General features: G+C 39.9%; 1 protein-coding gene across 1 annotated transcript in view; it reads left to right on the forward strand.

Moving 5' to 3' along the window:
* cdkal1 (CDK5 regulatory subunit associated protein 1-like 1) overlaps positions 1–16,883 on the forward strand; it is a 287,467-nt gene that overhangs the window by 84,374 nt on the left and 186,210 nt on the right. Inside the window, exons 5-6 of the mRNA XM_049584408.1 lie at positions 5,093–5,189; positions 11,568–11,616. Coding sequence (XP_049440365.1) covers positions 5,093–5,189; positions 11,568–11,616 — 146 coding nt within the window. The remainder of the gene's footprint in view (positions 1–5,092; positions 5,190–11,567; positions 11,617–16,883) is intronic.

The raw sequence follows: 16,883 nt of genomic DNA on the forward strand, positions 1-16,883 counted from the left end.
TATATATTTCTTGATATTGTGTAACAGACAGCTTTTTTGGATGTGAAACATTTGTGGCAGTTGTGAGAACATCAGCATTGTAGCTCACTTATGTGATGATGATGTCACTACATCTTCGTTGCGGTCATGAACGGCGTTATACAAGGCTGCCATAATCCACAGAATAAGGGCCTCTCTTTCACTTCAAGTTTTGTTGTGAGAAAGTTGAAGAGGCCTTTTATATAGGTCATGCAGTGTGGTACATCTTAATGCCTAGAGTTATTTTAATGTCATATTTACAACAAGGGGCTTCTCCAAGTCAACCTGATCAACTCAGTTGGACATTTAGTCTGGTCTAATTTGACTGATTCACTGTGTCCACTCAGCTGTTAAAAACCAGTATGTACAGCACTTCCTCCCTGCCATACATGCATACCACAGAGGTCATACATGTATGCATGGACTACTGTATGCTTCTGCCATAGCCTCCGTGACCATTGGTATATACGCAGCGTGTTCAGAGCATGTGGGTGTTTGGACCCTGTGTGTGTGTGTGGTCTTGAGGCTATGGAGAGCAGTAACACAGAGTTGACAGGGGGCCGCAGAGATTTAGGGCGAGGTGCCAAGGAAGCCAAGGAAACACGTGTGTACACACTCATGCAGACGCGCAGATGCGCGCACACACACACACACACACACCCCTCGTCCTCTGATCTCGAGGGGGCATCTGCTCTGGTCCGGGTCACTGGCAGCGAGCGCTCGATCGGGCTCAAAAGTATCACCACGGCAACTGCATCGCATAATCCCATTCCATCTCATCCCATCCACGAACTGTGTGCGACGTGATTGGCCTGTTCCCCCTGGGGCGCCGAGGCGACGGCTCAGGCGCTGTCTGCTTACTCGCTGTGTCAGCTATGGCTCTGAGTCTGTGGGCGGGGAGCGAGTAGCGCATTAAAGGAACGTTTGGCGCATTTTGGCAAGAGACGGTGTGAATTATGCAGACGCACCCCTACTGTGAGTGTGTGTCTATGTGTGCAGTCCTGCCAGTGTGGGTCCTCCATGAGGAACAGTGTGGGGAGAATAAGCCACTCTAAGCAGACAATATCCCTTTTTTTGTCTTCATCTGTCGCACTCCAATCCAGTCATGAAAGTTTACATCTGTTAACCTTCTATTTAGGGCTGGTCAGTGTGCTGATATTATATCCATGTTGTGATATGAGACTAGATATCATCTTAGATTTTGGAGTGTTGTCTTTTCCTAATGTAATTTTCTAAACTTACCAGACTGTTCTAGCTGTTCTATTATTTGACTTATGATTATGAAAAATCTCATTGTGTAAATATGACCAACAGTTAAACGTACATAATGTTGCAATATAGACATCAAGGTATTTGTACAAAAATATTGTGATATTTAATTTTCTCTATATCAACTGGCCCTACTTTTATCATTTCCTAGTATCATCATGATCTTCTTTTACATCCCTCTCTGCCCTTGACTGTTTTCAAACTGTGTTTATACACCAGAAAAAAAGACAGTCACAACGGCATGGATATTACTGGTTACCTCCTATAATAAAGGTAAAAGGCCAGGGGATGAAACCAGTGAATTTACATGCACAATAAAAATATGCATTTCTGAAGATCAAAAGAAGTGCTGTTTTCCTGAATGCGCTGTTAAAACAGTTTTGTCTGTGGTGATGAGGCATCGTATCCAACAGGCTTTCTTCTCTCTTCACGTTTCATCTTTTTTGGCATCTTAAGTGATTTGTTGTTACCTGCCATGCCAATACAGAGTTAGATTGAGTAGTGAAGATGAGAGGAGTCACTAAAATAACCCTGAATAATACAAACAGCTCTGAATAATCAAAATAATCATTTAAAAAAAAGCACTTCAGTTTTGCCTTCATCTCTCCTCTCTTCATTCCCCCACTCATCTCGTAGCAACTTTGGCTTTCATCCGTCCCTCCCTTACTCATTCACATGACAGTGTAAGCTGGCTTTGAATTGAGCTGTCTACCTTCACTTTTCTCTCTCTTCTCACTCTACTCTCTCACACACACCCTCCACCTCCATCACTATCTCTTTGTTTTGCCGAAGAATACAAACACAGTCTGAATTAAAACACAACTGACAGTTTGCATCCAGTTTCATTGCTCCTCCTCCTCTCTCCTCCTCCCACGATTCCTTCCTCACATACATGCCCCCCCCCCATCTCTCCCTTTCTCTCTTGCTCCAGCTGTCAGGAGGCTTCATTATTAAAGATTCATGGCGGAGTCTGGGCAGCTCTTCCAAAAGCTTTTGTCAGACAGACCGAGTGTCTCAAATCTCACTGCCACTAACTGGAGGTGACATAAAGACTCACATAGATCTACATGCACACAGGCACACACAGTCAAACACACACACGCATTTTCAGTGTGTGGTTTGCTACACTATTTTACTATCTGTCCAGCCCTTTTTTTAAACTAAAGAAACATCTTAAAAATTGGACTCTTAGTACTGCTTTTTATTTGCGATAATAGGTCATTGTTAAATACCTTACTTTTTTGCCAATGACCACTTCATGCCGTTCTTAAATTTTTATGAATGTTGTAAATATTTGACACTCAGGTTTTGGCTTGCTTATGTTTTTTACCATCAGAAGTCATGATGACTTGTTTTATCAGTAAAACAGTGCTACTTCATCCACTGTCTTCTTTCACGTTTGATCGAATGCTCTGTCAGACAGGGCTGCACTGTTATACTTGTCACAGTAGTCTGTTTGCCACTTTTTCTTTCATTCTCTCTTGCCCCTTCCTCATGCACATATGGGTGTATATAAGATATTACACCATGACTAAACAGTATGCATTAATTTCACCATGTACACTATTGTAGATCGTTTTGTAAAATACATGTTACTAATTTAATTATGGCACATATTTTGTATGGTTCCAAGGGGATTACAGAGCCAGGAGGCTTTGCTGTGCTGACGTGGGTCTTTGTGCTCAACCATATACGGCCTTATTTAAACAGTCTATTGAGCATGGTCTAAAATGCATGGCACAAATGCATTTAGGGTGTGTCCAACTCCACTTTTGCTAGTTAAATGGTGCATAATCTGGGTGCAAAGGGGCTTTATTTAGTCCATGAAATAATCTTAGGTGTGTTTTTGGTGTAGCATGAATTCAACCAATTAGAGTGTCATCTCACATTCCTTTTAAAATCCAGGTGCACCTGCATCTGGTGCAATATAAATGGATGATTTGGCAAATTGGAGAAGCGTAGGTTTGAGGAAAGGTATGTTTTTGCAGATTGTTGGCAAGGAAAACGACTTAGATATCTGTATCTTAAATTACAAGTTGGCCCAGGTGTATTCTAGCCGTGGGTGAGTTGGTCCCATCTGATGCCACACTAGCTCTAAGAGAAGATGCATGGTTGAGCCTCGGAGTACAGCCCCAGTCCCGAACTTGCTCTCCACCAGAGCCCTGGACTGTGGTGAAAGGCGGGAAGCTGTGGGACACCTCTCCATGTGAGAGACTCTCCACCTAGAGAACAAGTTGCAAGCCCTGGAGCCCACCATCAATATCCTGGATGAGCAGGAATTTCCTTCTATGTGTGAGCAGCCCCAGTTCTCCATGCCTTCAATTGCATCACGACTGGCTTCCACTCCAACCATGCCTGGGTGGTCTGCTTGTCACACAGGGAAACACGCCACCACTGCAGCTAGCCCTCGCCTGGGAGCGGAGTGTGTCTCGGAACTTCAACCTTGCTCCTCAAAAACAAAAATCAGAATAATGCCTCACCCCAGTTCTATGCATTTGACAAACTGATTAATCACTCCAAATCTGCTCCTCGTATATTTCCCTCCACTGCCAAATGTGATTAAGTTGCTGTCTTCTTTTAGAGAAAAGTCTCATATTAGAGATAATGTATTAATTTCTTGGAGCAATGCACCTAGCCCCGCTCCACCTCCTCACCTGTCATCTCTCTTGTCGGAAGTAATTCAGCACCTAAAGTCTTCCACCTGTTTACTTGATCCCATCCCTACCAAACTGTTCAGATCTTTCATTACTTCATAAATAACATATAAAACATGATTAATATCTCTAGACCCATCTCTAATTAATAATTCATAATTGCAGACCAATTTCCAATCTTCAATTACTTAAAATATATAAAAAAGGTGGAAACAAACATCAACATCAAACATCAACATTGTCGACACACTACTAATCTCAGTTGTACACTGTAACAGAATTATTGGTTTTCATCTTGAACCAAAGTTTAGAAAAAAAAAAAAAAACCTGCCATACCTCTCTTTGATATAAAGGACATAACAAACCAAATTTGCAGTGGGAATTACCTTGAGTAAATTCTTCTCATGGACATTTCAGGAGGGAATAGCTCACATACCACCAGGGAAAACAACAAAAAAGCCTCTCTGTAGTTGGAAACTTTCACAAGCAGGTAACATGGTGTTCCTTTGTCACACATACCATTCCTGACATAGAAGTGTCTTCTATTTGATCTGCAACCAACTGGCCTTGTGCCTTGTGAAACTATGAACAGTACACTTCAGAAAGATGTTTTCTGGCTCATTCCCTCTTAATACAGATGATAACAAATCCAGTTAGCCTCTCCCTATTGATATTGCTTGTTAGGTGTTTTTGTATTTGATGCGGGAAGCAGACAGACTCTATCACTGAAGGCCGCTGATTTATGTTTATGTGTGTATGTGTATGTGTATGTGTGCAGGCTTTTCATGCCTTTATACCTTCATTAATGACTTAGGAACGTAGATTTTCAAGTACCTTTTGAGTGTTTATCTCTGAAAAAAGTTTTATTTTGAAAGCTTCTCGCTTTACTGTCATTGAATGTTACAAATGGCATGTGTCAGCTTCAGCGATGTTACAGTGAAGTCCTTATTTTACATGCACACACATGGCCGCATGGGGACGCCTGTAATGACAGCCTTTGAGACAGCAGAGGGCTAGTGTCATGCCAGTATCACCTTTTTTCAGTTCAAAAGCATGGGAACATGGAATTGTGTGAACTGTTGGTGCAAAACAAATGCCATATTATCTGCTACTGTTAATTTTCTCCTTTATTTTTGTCCTTGTTTGTACAGAAAAGCCCAGGAGCAGCAGAAAAAGGTGGTGGTAGCAGGTTGTGTCCCGCAGGCTCAGCCACGGATGGACTACCTCAAAGGACTCAGCATCATTGGGGTATGCGTTTGTCTGTTTGGATTCACTTATATGAAATGGGTAATCGGAGTGATGTACGGATGCGTTAATACAGCATATACTCTATGTCTGCATATGACTTTATTTGAGTCTAATGGATAACCTATGAGTAGTCCTGACAGACAGATAGACACAAAGAGATACAGATGGTTTGACCTGTCAGTCACCTGGCTGCCAGCTTAATGTGTCGGTTCCTTTCTGGCCTCCCTGCTGCTTGGTTGATCAATAGATCTCCCAGTGAGACACGATCGAGACTACTAAGATGAACATGGTGGGAAGTAGAGAAGAAGGAAGAATTTCTGATCGAAGGAGGAAGAAAGATAGAAAAAGAGGGTGGGAGGAGGAGAAAAGGAAGACAGGAAGCATAGACATCATGGTGACAGCATGGACACCAGTTTAAGGATCTTCATACAAAAAAAGTAACTGTGTCTGTATCATTTACCTCAGTGCTTCATGTGAACAATGTTTTAAAGATAGCTGAGAAGACTGAAATGAATTAACAAGATTGTCTTTGAGTGCTGTTTGTTTCTATTATACATTTAGTGGCATCAGTCTGATTCTTGTGAATGCAATATCTTAAGAACCAGACTGATGCAAGGTCACAGTCATTGTGACCTTGCATCAGTCTGATTCTTGTGAATGCGATATCTTAAGAACACCTTCAGGGAATTTCTTCAAATTTGGCACAAACATCCCCTTGTACTCATTGATGAACTAACAAAATATTGGTGTTCAAAGATCAAGGTCACTGTGATCTTGGCATCCGTCTCATTCTTGTGAAAGCAAAATCTCAAAAACACCTTGGGGGAATTTCTTCAATTTGGCACGAATATTCACTGTGACTCAAGAATGAATTAATTAGATTTTAGTGGTCAAAGGTCACAGTCATTGTGACCGTGCATCAGTCTGATTCTCGTGAATGCGATATCTTAAAAACCCCCTTGGGAAATTTCTTCAAATTTGGCACAAACGTCCCCTTGTACTCATTGATGAACTGACTAAATATCGGTGGTTAAAGATCAAGGTCACTGTGATCTTGCGTCCGTCTCATTCTTGTGAAAGCAAAATCTCAAAAACACCTTGGGGGAATTTCTTCAAATTTCACTCAAACTCAAGGATGAATTAATTAGAGTTTAGTGGTCAAAGGTCAAGGTTGTTGTGACCTTGCATCAGTCTGATCTTGTGATTGCGATATCTCAAGAACACCACAAGGGAATTTCTTCAAATTTGGCACAGACGTCCACTTTGACTCAACAGTGAACTGATTAGAATGTGGTGGTCAGTGGTCAAGGTCCATGTGGCCTCACAAAACATAGTTTTGGTCATGACTCAAGAATTGATACGTAATTATGACAAAATTTCACACAAATGTCTAATTGGATAAAATGATGAAGTGATAACATTTTTTATCCCAAAGGTCAACTTCACTGTGACATCGTGATGTTCTGCAAAAACACTTTTCTGGCCATTATTTAATGTCATAACATAACAGAGATCGAGACAGTTGGTCAGATACTGAATTGGTGACACTATTCTTTGGTGCCCACATTGAAACTGTGCTGATTATATAAATGTTCTCTACTGCCGGGGAAAGATGTGTGTGACACCTCCATGTTTTCACAGACATGGATGTAAACTATAAGTGTAATTTGACCGGTGTGTGGAGGCATACGACCGCGAGGTGGTAATTCTTTTTTTTCCCTCAGATCGTGGCAGTCTGGTCTTCCACATGTAGAACATTTTTCACTAATGTAGAAAGACTGTGTACATTGACTTGTATTCGTTGTGGAGATCTGATGTATGGAGAAAGACAGCAGTAGGAAGGGACAAGTGATGTGAATACCTCATGGCTTTGGGTCCTGCACGTAAACTGGCCTTTCAAATCCTCTTTTATTGAAGGTGGCACTTGACAGTTGGCTCTCTCAGTTAAAATTCAGTTAACATCGGGGAGTCATAGAAATTCACAGATAAAACAACAGGGGGGAAAATTTTATTTTAAGTAGATTTATTAGGGCCATTTTCCTGCAGTGTCTATACAGTTTATTGTAACAACAAGTGAATTTGATTATTTTGCACGGCCATTCATAAGCTATTACATTTCCACTCATAACCCTGTGGTGCAGGTATGAATAGATTGTATAGCAAACTGTGATATGGAACAGCTATTTAATTTTCTGTCTTTCACCTCAGTAATCACAGGAGGAAACTAAAACGATGCGTCAAGGTTATCACTATTTAACAACTAAATGAGTGTCCTCATTAAATCATTGATGATGTTTGTAATTAGAGAGTGTGTTTTTCTTCTGTCTGCTGCTGCAAAATCCTCTTGAGCTTTAAGTCTAATACTTGAATATTCATCTTAAAGCTTTCTTATGGGTGAATGTAAAGTTTTTATTGTCAGTTCAGTCTTGCAAGTAAACAAATTAACATCAGTCACTCAAACATAAACAGAATGAAGTTATTAAAATATGCTTTATCTTTGACAAATGTGTAATGCAAACATGTCGGCACCATACATAAAATGTTTAGGAGAGCTAAATAATTCCTGCATGCATAAAAAATTCTGCAGATTCTGCAGAATTCTGCAAATTCTGTACATTTGATCTGGTTATATATATTATATTTGCATGCATTCTTTTGTTTACTCAGTGCACAGAGACTGAGCTTTGCCTTCTAAATCACTACACAAAACCTTGATCTTAATTTCACATAATGCTGAATTTATTTGGTTGCGTAAAAAAACAAACTGCCTCATTGAAAGTGAAGATAAATCAAAGGGTTCAATATCCAATGTTGATTACTGCCACTGTCTTAAAAATAATGGGTTGGGGGGCGGGGGGTGTCTCAAATGTTACGTTAAATATCCTTTACTATAAATAATGTAATTCCATTTAAGAAAACATGCCACCATGTAACATAATTACATTCAAATCAAGTGGCATGTATGTATAATATAATTACATTCAGATAAACAGGCTTGTATATGTAATAGCCTACAGGGCGAGGCAGAAACATCTGGGAAGTTTACCACTGTCGGTCCTTTCATTGTTATGAGTAGATTGGATTATGCATTGATACACGCATGCGCATGCACACACACACACACACACACACACACACACACACACACACACACACGCACACTCACTGATGGACACACGCATGAACAGGCACAGCCGGTAACAAACACAGACGGAGGTATATGAGTATGCACACACTCCCCTTGTGTATCCTTGGTAGTAACAATCAGCCACACAATGACGGTGACAGTTGGTGGGTTATGCAAATGAGATGCAAATAACCAGTCGTGAATTTGTATATAGTGATTGCACTAACGGCTAGATAAGGGGTGTAGTTAAAAGAAAGAGTGCTTCCTGTTGAATACATCCACTTTAATTGACCCGTGTGTCAGCTTTTATGTGCGTTTCTGTTATGTTTTACTGCCTGATGTTCCTGTGAAATGAATGACAGCGTGTTGTGTGTAAGGTACACAGTCAGTCACGCAAGACTACAGTGTGTCTCTGGACATGTCACATCCTGTATCTGAGACACATTGCACACACATACACATACACACACACGGGGCTGGCTTGGTAATAAGAGCTTTACAGTGGGTAAGCATGTTGTAAACATGAAAAGCACGCAACATCAGTCTTCTCAGCATGTATGTATGTGTTGGGTGTGGGGTACATAAGTGACTGTTGAAAGCCCAGTTTACACATCTTTTTTATACCTTAGCCCAATTACTCACAAATTATATGCACTTCATGTTGTTTGCATTAATTTCTTTGGTTTTCTAGAACTTAGATACCTAAAAATATTTTTCCTTCACTTTTATATTATTTTCTTTCTTGTCCTTTGTCCATAGGCCAGAGATTTCTGTCACACTCAGCATGGGAAAATAGTATGGAAAAATCTTTTTGTTTCCAGACTATTGCCCCTTCTCTGTTTTCTAAATATGAACTTAATGAATGTGGAGGCTCATTCACACCTTCAAAAGCTTTTCTTGATAGATGAAGAAAAGAAAAATTCTGCGCACTGTCCTGTTACTTGCAATAAACTTTCTTAAGCGAAAGTTTCGGTCATCAGATTGTTTAGTAAAGTTTATTGCAAGTAGCAGGACAGTGTGCATGAATTCTCTTTTCATTAAAATATGAACTTCAGAATTTCTAAAAGGAAAGTGATCATGCAATCAGAGTGTTTTTATGTCATTTGGAGGAGGCAGACATTGAAAAATGTTGTTTTCAGAAAACACTTCATGGTTGTGTTCATAGTGTTTTCCATGGACACAGTGAATAAACAAGGCTGCACAGTTAACTTTCTTTCAACTCATTTTTGCTTCTTATTTATGAAAGAGACAAAAAAGAGACAGTACTATAATTTTGATTATTCAGTATGTTAGCACTGGTTACTTTGATTCCTTTTTGGTCATAGATGTTTCACCGTGGGACATCGTTTAACTTTCTGTGTAAGAGTTTGGACTTACAGACCATAATGGGTAAATGTTTTTCTGAGGGCTTGGCTGTTTGTACGCAGATGTTAGATATGGTTTGAAAAGTTATGGGAAAGTATGGAAATTTGAGTCTGAAAAAGTCTGGGATTTTGAAATGAAGAATGTGTGTTCATGACATGAGTGCTTTTTTTATTTTTTTTATTTTTTTAGTTTTTTTTAGACTACAGATAGCCTTTGTCAATGTGTCTATATACTGTATGTATGCTCTGTGTAGAGTTTTATCTGATTTGTACATGCAGCAATAGGGCTGCAACTGGTCATTTTTTAGCCCTTTATTTTCTCCATTAAATGATTAATCAATTAATTTGTTTATATAGACAAAATGTCTATAAAATGTCAGAAAAAAGTAATACATGCCCTGTAATTTCCTTAGAGCGCAAGGTGATGTCTTCAGATGGTATGTTTTATCCGACCAACAGTCCAAAATCCAAAGCTATTGAGTATATTATCATGTATGATCATGTATGACGAAGAAACACGTCAACTTCACTTATTTAAGAAGCAAAAATGTTTGCCTAATTACTAAAATGGTTGTTCAATTATCAAAATAGTTAATTATCTGTTGATCAACTAATGGATTAATTGACTAATGGTTGCAGCTAAATACAGTACCTATTATCACCTCTTGGTAAACATCCTACTTGCAAATGGCAATTTGTTATAACAGAAATAATAAAAAAAAAAATCTTATTTTTGACAAATGACTTTCTATGGAAGCATAGTTCTGCTGAAAATATGGTTGCTTCTTTCCACTAGATTTTTTCTTTTATTCAAATATATTCCAGGTGTATAAAGCAGGATTTGATAAGAACCATAATTAAAAAGCCAGATCTAAATTAAGCACTAAAATGTGAACAATAGCCGACCCTTACTGTGAGTGGGGACACCCGCTGCTGCTCTGAATGAACCCAGATTGCCTGGCCATTAGAAGAAAATAGGTTTTACCTTCAGTGTGTAACATGCATATTACTGCTGCCTACAAGGCGCAGTGTGCATCTGTGTGAGTGTGTTTGAAAGAAGGGTTACTGTGGGTAATGGGCCCCGAGGCATTGAGAGCGGGTGCCAAGGGCGAGAGCGCAGACCTCTAAGAACAGAGAAAGTGAGTGAATTAGAGGTGGAGGGGACGCTGTTAGGAATGAAAGGAGAAATAATGGCAGATAAATTATTTTTTGTCCTTTCCCACTTCTGTATTCCTCTCTCCATACACCCTTCTCTCACTCTTAACCCATTCCTCTCCAGACTATCAGTAGAGGGATGGTACATTTGTAAAACCAGTGCTGTTCTCAGTAGAGCATAATACTACCTAATATTCTTTTCTTGCCTTTTTTCTCTACATGAGTTGGTGGTGTTTCAGAATCCCCCTAGGCAGAGCTGCGGGATTTTCTCAACGGGAGGAATAGAGGAGAATAACTGTACTGCCTGATCATAACATGATTCAGTTGTAGTCATTCCCTTGTAATCTAAGGATATGCTATTAGTTTATTCTTACCTGTATGCTCATTTGTCTGTTTCTGCCTCTTGGTTCTCCATGAAATCTCACCGCCATACTGTGTCTCTGTCGATACTTAAGTGGTGTTGCAGCTACATAGACTCCTAGTGGCATTCAGAAAATCTATAACACTTAATCCTGGCTGGGGAAAACTCAGTGCAATTGTATCTGTTTGTACTTATTTGCCTGTGTGCATACTGCATATTGTCTTTGTATATATTTACATGCCCTCTTTGTTTACATGCGGATCAGTGTGTGTGTGTTTGCGGGTTGTCAATATCAGGCTTTTGTTTGACTGTGTGGACCTCGTTGGTCAGCATCGATAAACTTCTCCCATGTGTGTCTGTCTGTGTTTCAGGTCCAACAGATTGATCGAGTGGTGGAAGTGGTGGACGAGGCCGTTAAAGGTATTTATACACACACACGGACACACGCACATACACAGGCAGGCACTCATTGTATAAGTGAATAAGCAAAAAAGCATTGATCAGCTAATGAATGAATAAAAGAGAGTCCCTCCATTGTTTGAATAGGAAATGTATGAATGATTTTCAGTAAAGTAGTCTGTGCACTTATAGACAGAATGCAAGGGCTAAGAATGAATTTATCACTTCCCTGCAGAAGAGCACATAATCAAATACTAATGGCTTTGTGTTGACTTCCTGTCTGCTTTCTCACAATTAGCATTTTAAAACATTTGGTTCTTAGCATTTATTGTCCATAATAAATTACCAGCTAGAGTTTTGTAAGAAGATTAAGTATTGTTCAAAGTACAAAGATCTGCGGGGGGAATGATCCGTGTGTTTGAATTAGATCATTTTAAAGTCAGGGTTTGGGAAATAATCGATACAGTATTATATTATGATATTTTTAGTGGCAATGATGTATCAAAACACGGATGTCAAGTATCAGTGTTTTTTACAATATAGATTATAGACATACAAATTAAAGCTGCTACCAGCGAAGAACGGCCCTCGCACCTCTGCGCAATTCAGGGGTGCTGGCAGAACGCCGGATGATGCCACTGTTCTTTTCTGTGAAAGTCGGACCTTGCATGCAGGAGTGAGATCATATATCCTTCGATAACACTTTACTTGAAGGTATCTACATAAGGGTGACATGACACTGTCATAACTATGAGATGACACTGTCATGAACTTGTCATAAACATTATGTACATGTCATAAACGTATTAATTGACATTTGTTGTCATTGTGACATTGACAAGTTGACATTGTTTGTTGTCTTTGATGTTGACATTAAACTTGACATTAGCATAAAGACATTAACATAAAGACATCTTCTGGTTATGTCATCCTGGTTAATGTCAAGTAATGACAACTTGACATTAACATAAAGACATCTTCTGGTTATGTCATCCTGGTTAATGTCAAGTTGTCATAATAAGGACATCCCAAACAAATTTAATGTCAACTTGTCATGACAAAGACAACTTCTGGTAATGTCACTTTAATTAACGTCAAGTTGTCATAATCAAGACAACCCAAACAGTGTCAACTTGTCATTACAAAAACCGAATGACACTTAATTACAGCAGTCATAAACCTTTATGGCACGCACATAATGTTCATGGCAGGTTCATGACCGTGTCATGTCATAGTTATGACAGTGTCATGTCACCCTTATGTAGATACCTTCAAGTAAAGTGTTAGCTATCCTTCACAGAGTGTGGGCGTTGGAATGATGTATTTCACATTTTGTGCCACTTCCTGTTTCCACTTTGTGGCACTACAAAACACTCTGATCATATGCCATGTTGCTGTGAATCAGTTGGGCACTACACCATGCAAACTTCAGGTCAATCAAAAGATAACTGTCTGACAAGACTTACTTCTTGTTGCAAGTAGCTGGCGTGATCACCCTGACACCTATTGTGCATGTAGATAGCTTCGGGCCTGGAGCCTCCTAAAACGTGTGAAGTTTGGGGCAAATTGGATCATGTATGCTGCAGTATCAAACCACTTCCTGTTTGGCGGCCAAAAACATTTACATTTGACACCTCACCACTGTCACACATTTTGATGTAACTCAAGCTTTTAACAACTATTCATCTTTAATGTCTTTTATATGGTACACACCACATTTGAAGTCCATGAAAACTGTAGGAGGAGTTTGTGAAAGTGCGACCCCTGGAAATGGCCAAAAAATGCTCAAAAATTATACATTTAACTCAAAATGGCTGACTTCTTGTTGGGTTTAGGGTATTGCTCCAGAGACTTTTTGTGCGTCTTGGGGGGTTACATGTGCCTATCAATTTTTGTACATGTATGTGAAACCAGGATGGCAACAAAATGTGTTCAAACATTATTGACTACATTGCTAAATAAGTAAGATTAATGGTTTAGATTGAGTGTGTGTGTTGAAAAGAGAACAGTCATCAGTGTTGCTTTCCGATCTGTCTCGCTGTCTGAGTAGCTTGTTAAGCAGTCTTTTCTGTCTGAGCGGCTCACTGACGGCAAGACAGACTCACATGGCAGTGATTAGGTCATCCATTTAAACTGTTAGTGAACCACCGCACTTAACTGTTTAATGAAGGTCAGGCAGAGTTTACAGTGTGAGAGTGTCCAGTCAAGCTGTCATACACCCCCAGCTGTTCTCTAATAAAGAACAGATTGAGTTTACACTGTGTGTGTATGTGTGTGTGTGTGTGTGTGTGTGTGTGTGTGTGTGTGTGTGTGTGTGTATGAGTTACTAGTTTGCACTGCAGGCCTCACTCTAATGAAGGACAGCTGAACTGAGGCTTAATTTTACAATGTGTCATCAACCCTAAATCGTCTGGCTACACACTCACATTCACACATGTAAACTGTGACTTTCATTCCCCCTTTCTTCTCTATGATTTGCTCATTCTTTCCTTTTTCTTCCCTTTTCCGTCTTCCTCACATTCCTCGGCATCTTTTGATCTCTTTTCCCCTCCTTTCTTCTTTCTCCGTCTGCCTTCTCACTGCCCTGTTCCATCCCTTCTGCCCTCCTTCCCTTCCTTTTTCCTCCCTCCTTCACCCCCCCCCCCCCCCCATAGAAACTAATTTCCCCAGTATCATTACAGTTCTTTATGACCTCGTATAAACTGGGAGCTGTTATTTCAGCTCGGAGGCCTGGGCATAAACCTTTAAGCGAGGGGATTTGCCTTTCGTAATGGCTACTAAAATACTTACTTCAATGAACTGCTAATAGACGCAGTTCTTTGCTTCACCAAAATTGCTTGCAGGTCTGTTTTCCACATGACAAGAGTACTGGTATGCTTTTATGACCTTGTTTCTTGAGGTGTGAGACTATGCATTCAGTTTGGCTCAAAAACAACTTAACTGTCACTCCATAAGGATACTGTAAAACTGCTTTTAATCATAGTGCAGCTACGTAACATAAAGATCTGGTTACTACCTGTTGTAAAGGGCAGAGAATTTTTATCCTTTAGTTATCTTGGGTTGGGTTGCTGAGCATGCACACAGTACTTAACATTTATATACAGTTGCACACATTACAGCTACTGCCCAGTCTTGTGGTGCTTGTCACTCTGCAGCAGCGTCAGGGATACGGTGGGTGATGTTGTTACTACGCTCACAAGCTTGCTTATCCAAATCAATAGTTTCTTTTTTAGCTGTGCCAGATGTTTATTTTGTTGCTAACAACAAACACAGCTTTGGCTTCATCGTGTATTCCAAACCCACTGGCAGATCTATAAAAAATTAATTAATGACACCCATGGATGCACATTTTTGCAAGGGCACCTAGACAGATTTAATGTCTCTTAGTGATGCTCAACAAACAAAAACACAGGAACAGTTGGCTATTCGAGGGCTAAAATACAGAGAAAGAATGTTTACATTCACTAATCAAGAAAAAAAATGTATGCAGAGGCACACACAGGCTACATAAATATGCTTTATTCATGTTTTCAGTCTTAAAGCAACACAGACTTCCACTGATGTCTGATCTTTGCACCATTAATAAATAACTGCTGTACTTCTTTCTTTATAGGCCTGTTTTGATGTCTTTGTGTCTTTATTGGCCTCCTAATATTGATCTCCTCTCACCGAGATAATAGCCTTGGATGATACCATTTCACCTGATATTCCTTTATCTTTTAGAAACAGTTTAGATTTAGTGTGTATGTGTGACATAGAAACGGGGGCAGGAGAGGTTAGACAGGCTAATGTATCTACTTAGCTACAGATCAGAGGCTATATGGCACCCATATAACCTCACGATCCTTAATCCAGCAGGATAAACAAACTGTTTGCGTGTATCAGTGCTGAACAAATAAAGCAGGAGTTTTAAACACACGGATGAATGGAAAGAGACAGTTCGATAGGAGGAAGAGGAAATAAAGAGCAGGTACAAAGAGACAAATTGATGCATTCATATATATATTTTAACTCATCTGAAGGTATTCTTAACATTGCTTTTTAATGCTCAGTGACCTCCCATCTGGAAGCGACAAAAGCTTGTCATTGTCACGCATCAGAGTCTTGTGCTTTTTAAAGGAAGTGCTCTTTTGAAATGTTTGCATTGAGGCACGGCATTGAATTGTCAGATAATATATCTGATGTGAGTTATTTCACATCAAAATTGATTCAGCTGACATTTGGCAAGGAAGTAAACAGCTTCACCAAGGACAGTCGTACATATCTAATTACCTGTTTTATCGAGGGGATAAATGACAAGCATTACACCCCTCCTGTCCCCCTCATCTGCCGCCTTTGTCCGTTCTTTCCAATGTGCCCCATCCCCCGAGCCTGCCTGCTGCTTTACAATCAAACCAGGGAGCACAACAAGACCCACCACTTATGAGACATCAGACACAGGTCAACAGGTCAATCTTTTAGCTCCCTGCCCCTCTGATCCAACCATCCATCTGGCTATCCTGTACATCTTTCATCTGTGATGTATTTTTTTTCTATCATCATCCGACCATCCATTCATCTATCCTTTCCTTCCCTCCCTCCTTTTCTCTAGTATGTAATAATGGCTCGTTACAAGTGGAGAGAAGGATTTATGTCGGTTTGTATTTATGAAGGAGAGAAAAGAACAAAGGAGCGGGAGGTTGGGAAAAACACACAGGAGGGAGAGGAGGAGGGCAGTCAGTAACTAGAAAATGTGCTATAGGGTGATGTGTGTGTCTCTGTCTATGCAGGGTTGCCCATCGCAGCAGTTGGCCTCTCTAAACTCTGTAATTGAGATGACAAATAGGGCAGCGTTCGGTTTTCTTCAGCAACTCAAGTTAGCTATTTTATCTCTTGCTTCCCATTCATGGTCCCCTAGGCCCTGAAATTGAATTTGGCTTTGGGTACACTCCTGGAGTGATTCCATGCTGGTAGTGAGATTATTTCTTGAAGTTTAGGTGGCAGTCACATTGACAGGAGTCCTGTGCAGTTTCAGAAGCAAGGAGAGGATATGTGGGGAATGGCAATTTCTAGGTTTTATAAGAAGGGACAATCTCATAATTTGGAAAAACATCTGGAAATCCAGCACCATACTGGTAACTGCATTCTCCTGACAAGTCTGTGTATGCAATTAGGTATTGGTAACTGCATTTTCCCTCAGCTAAAGCAATCAGAAACAAAAGTATAATATCAACAATCTGGAAGAATTGGAATTTCAAAACAGAATTTACCACAATCCCTCTGAGGTCTGAGCTAAAGCAGAACGCCTA

This window comes from Epinephelus fuscoguttatus, linkage group LG8 (assembly GCF_011397635.1).
Source record: "Epinephelus fuscoguttatus linkage group LG8, E.fuscoguttatus.final_Chr_v1".
NCBI lineage: Eukaryota > Metazoa > Chordata > Actinopteri > Perciformes > Serranidae > Epinephelus > Epinephelus fuscoguttatus.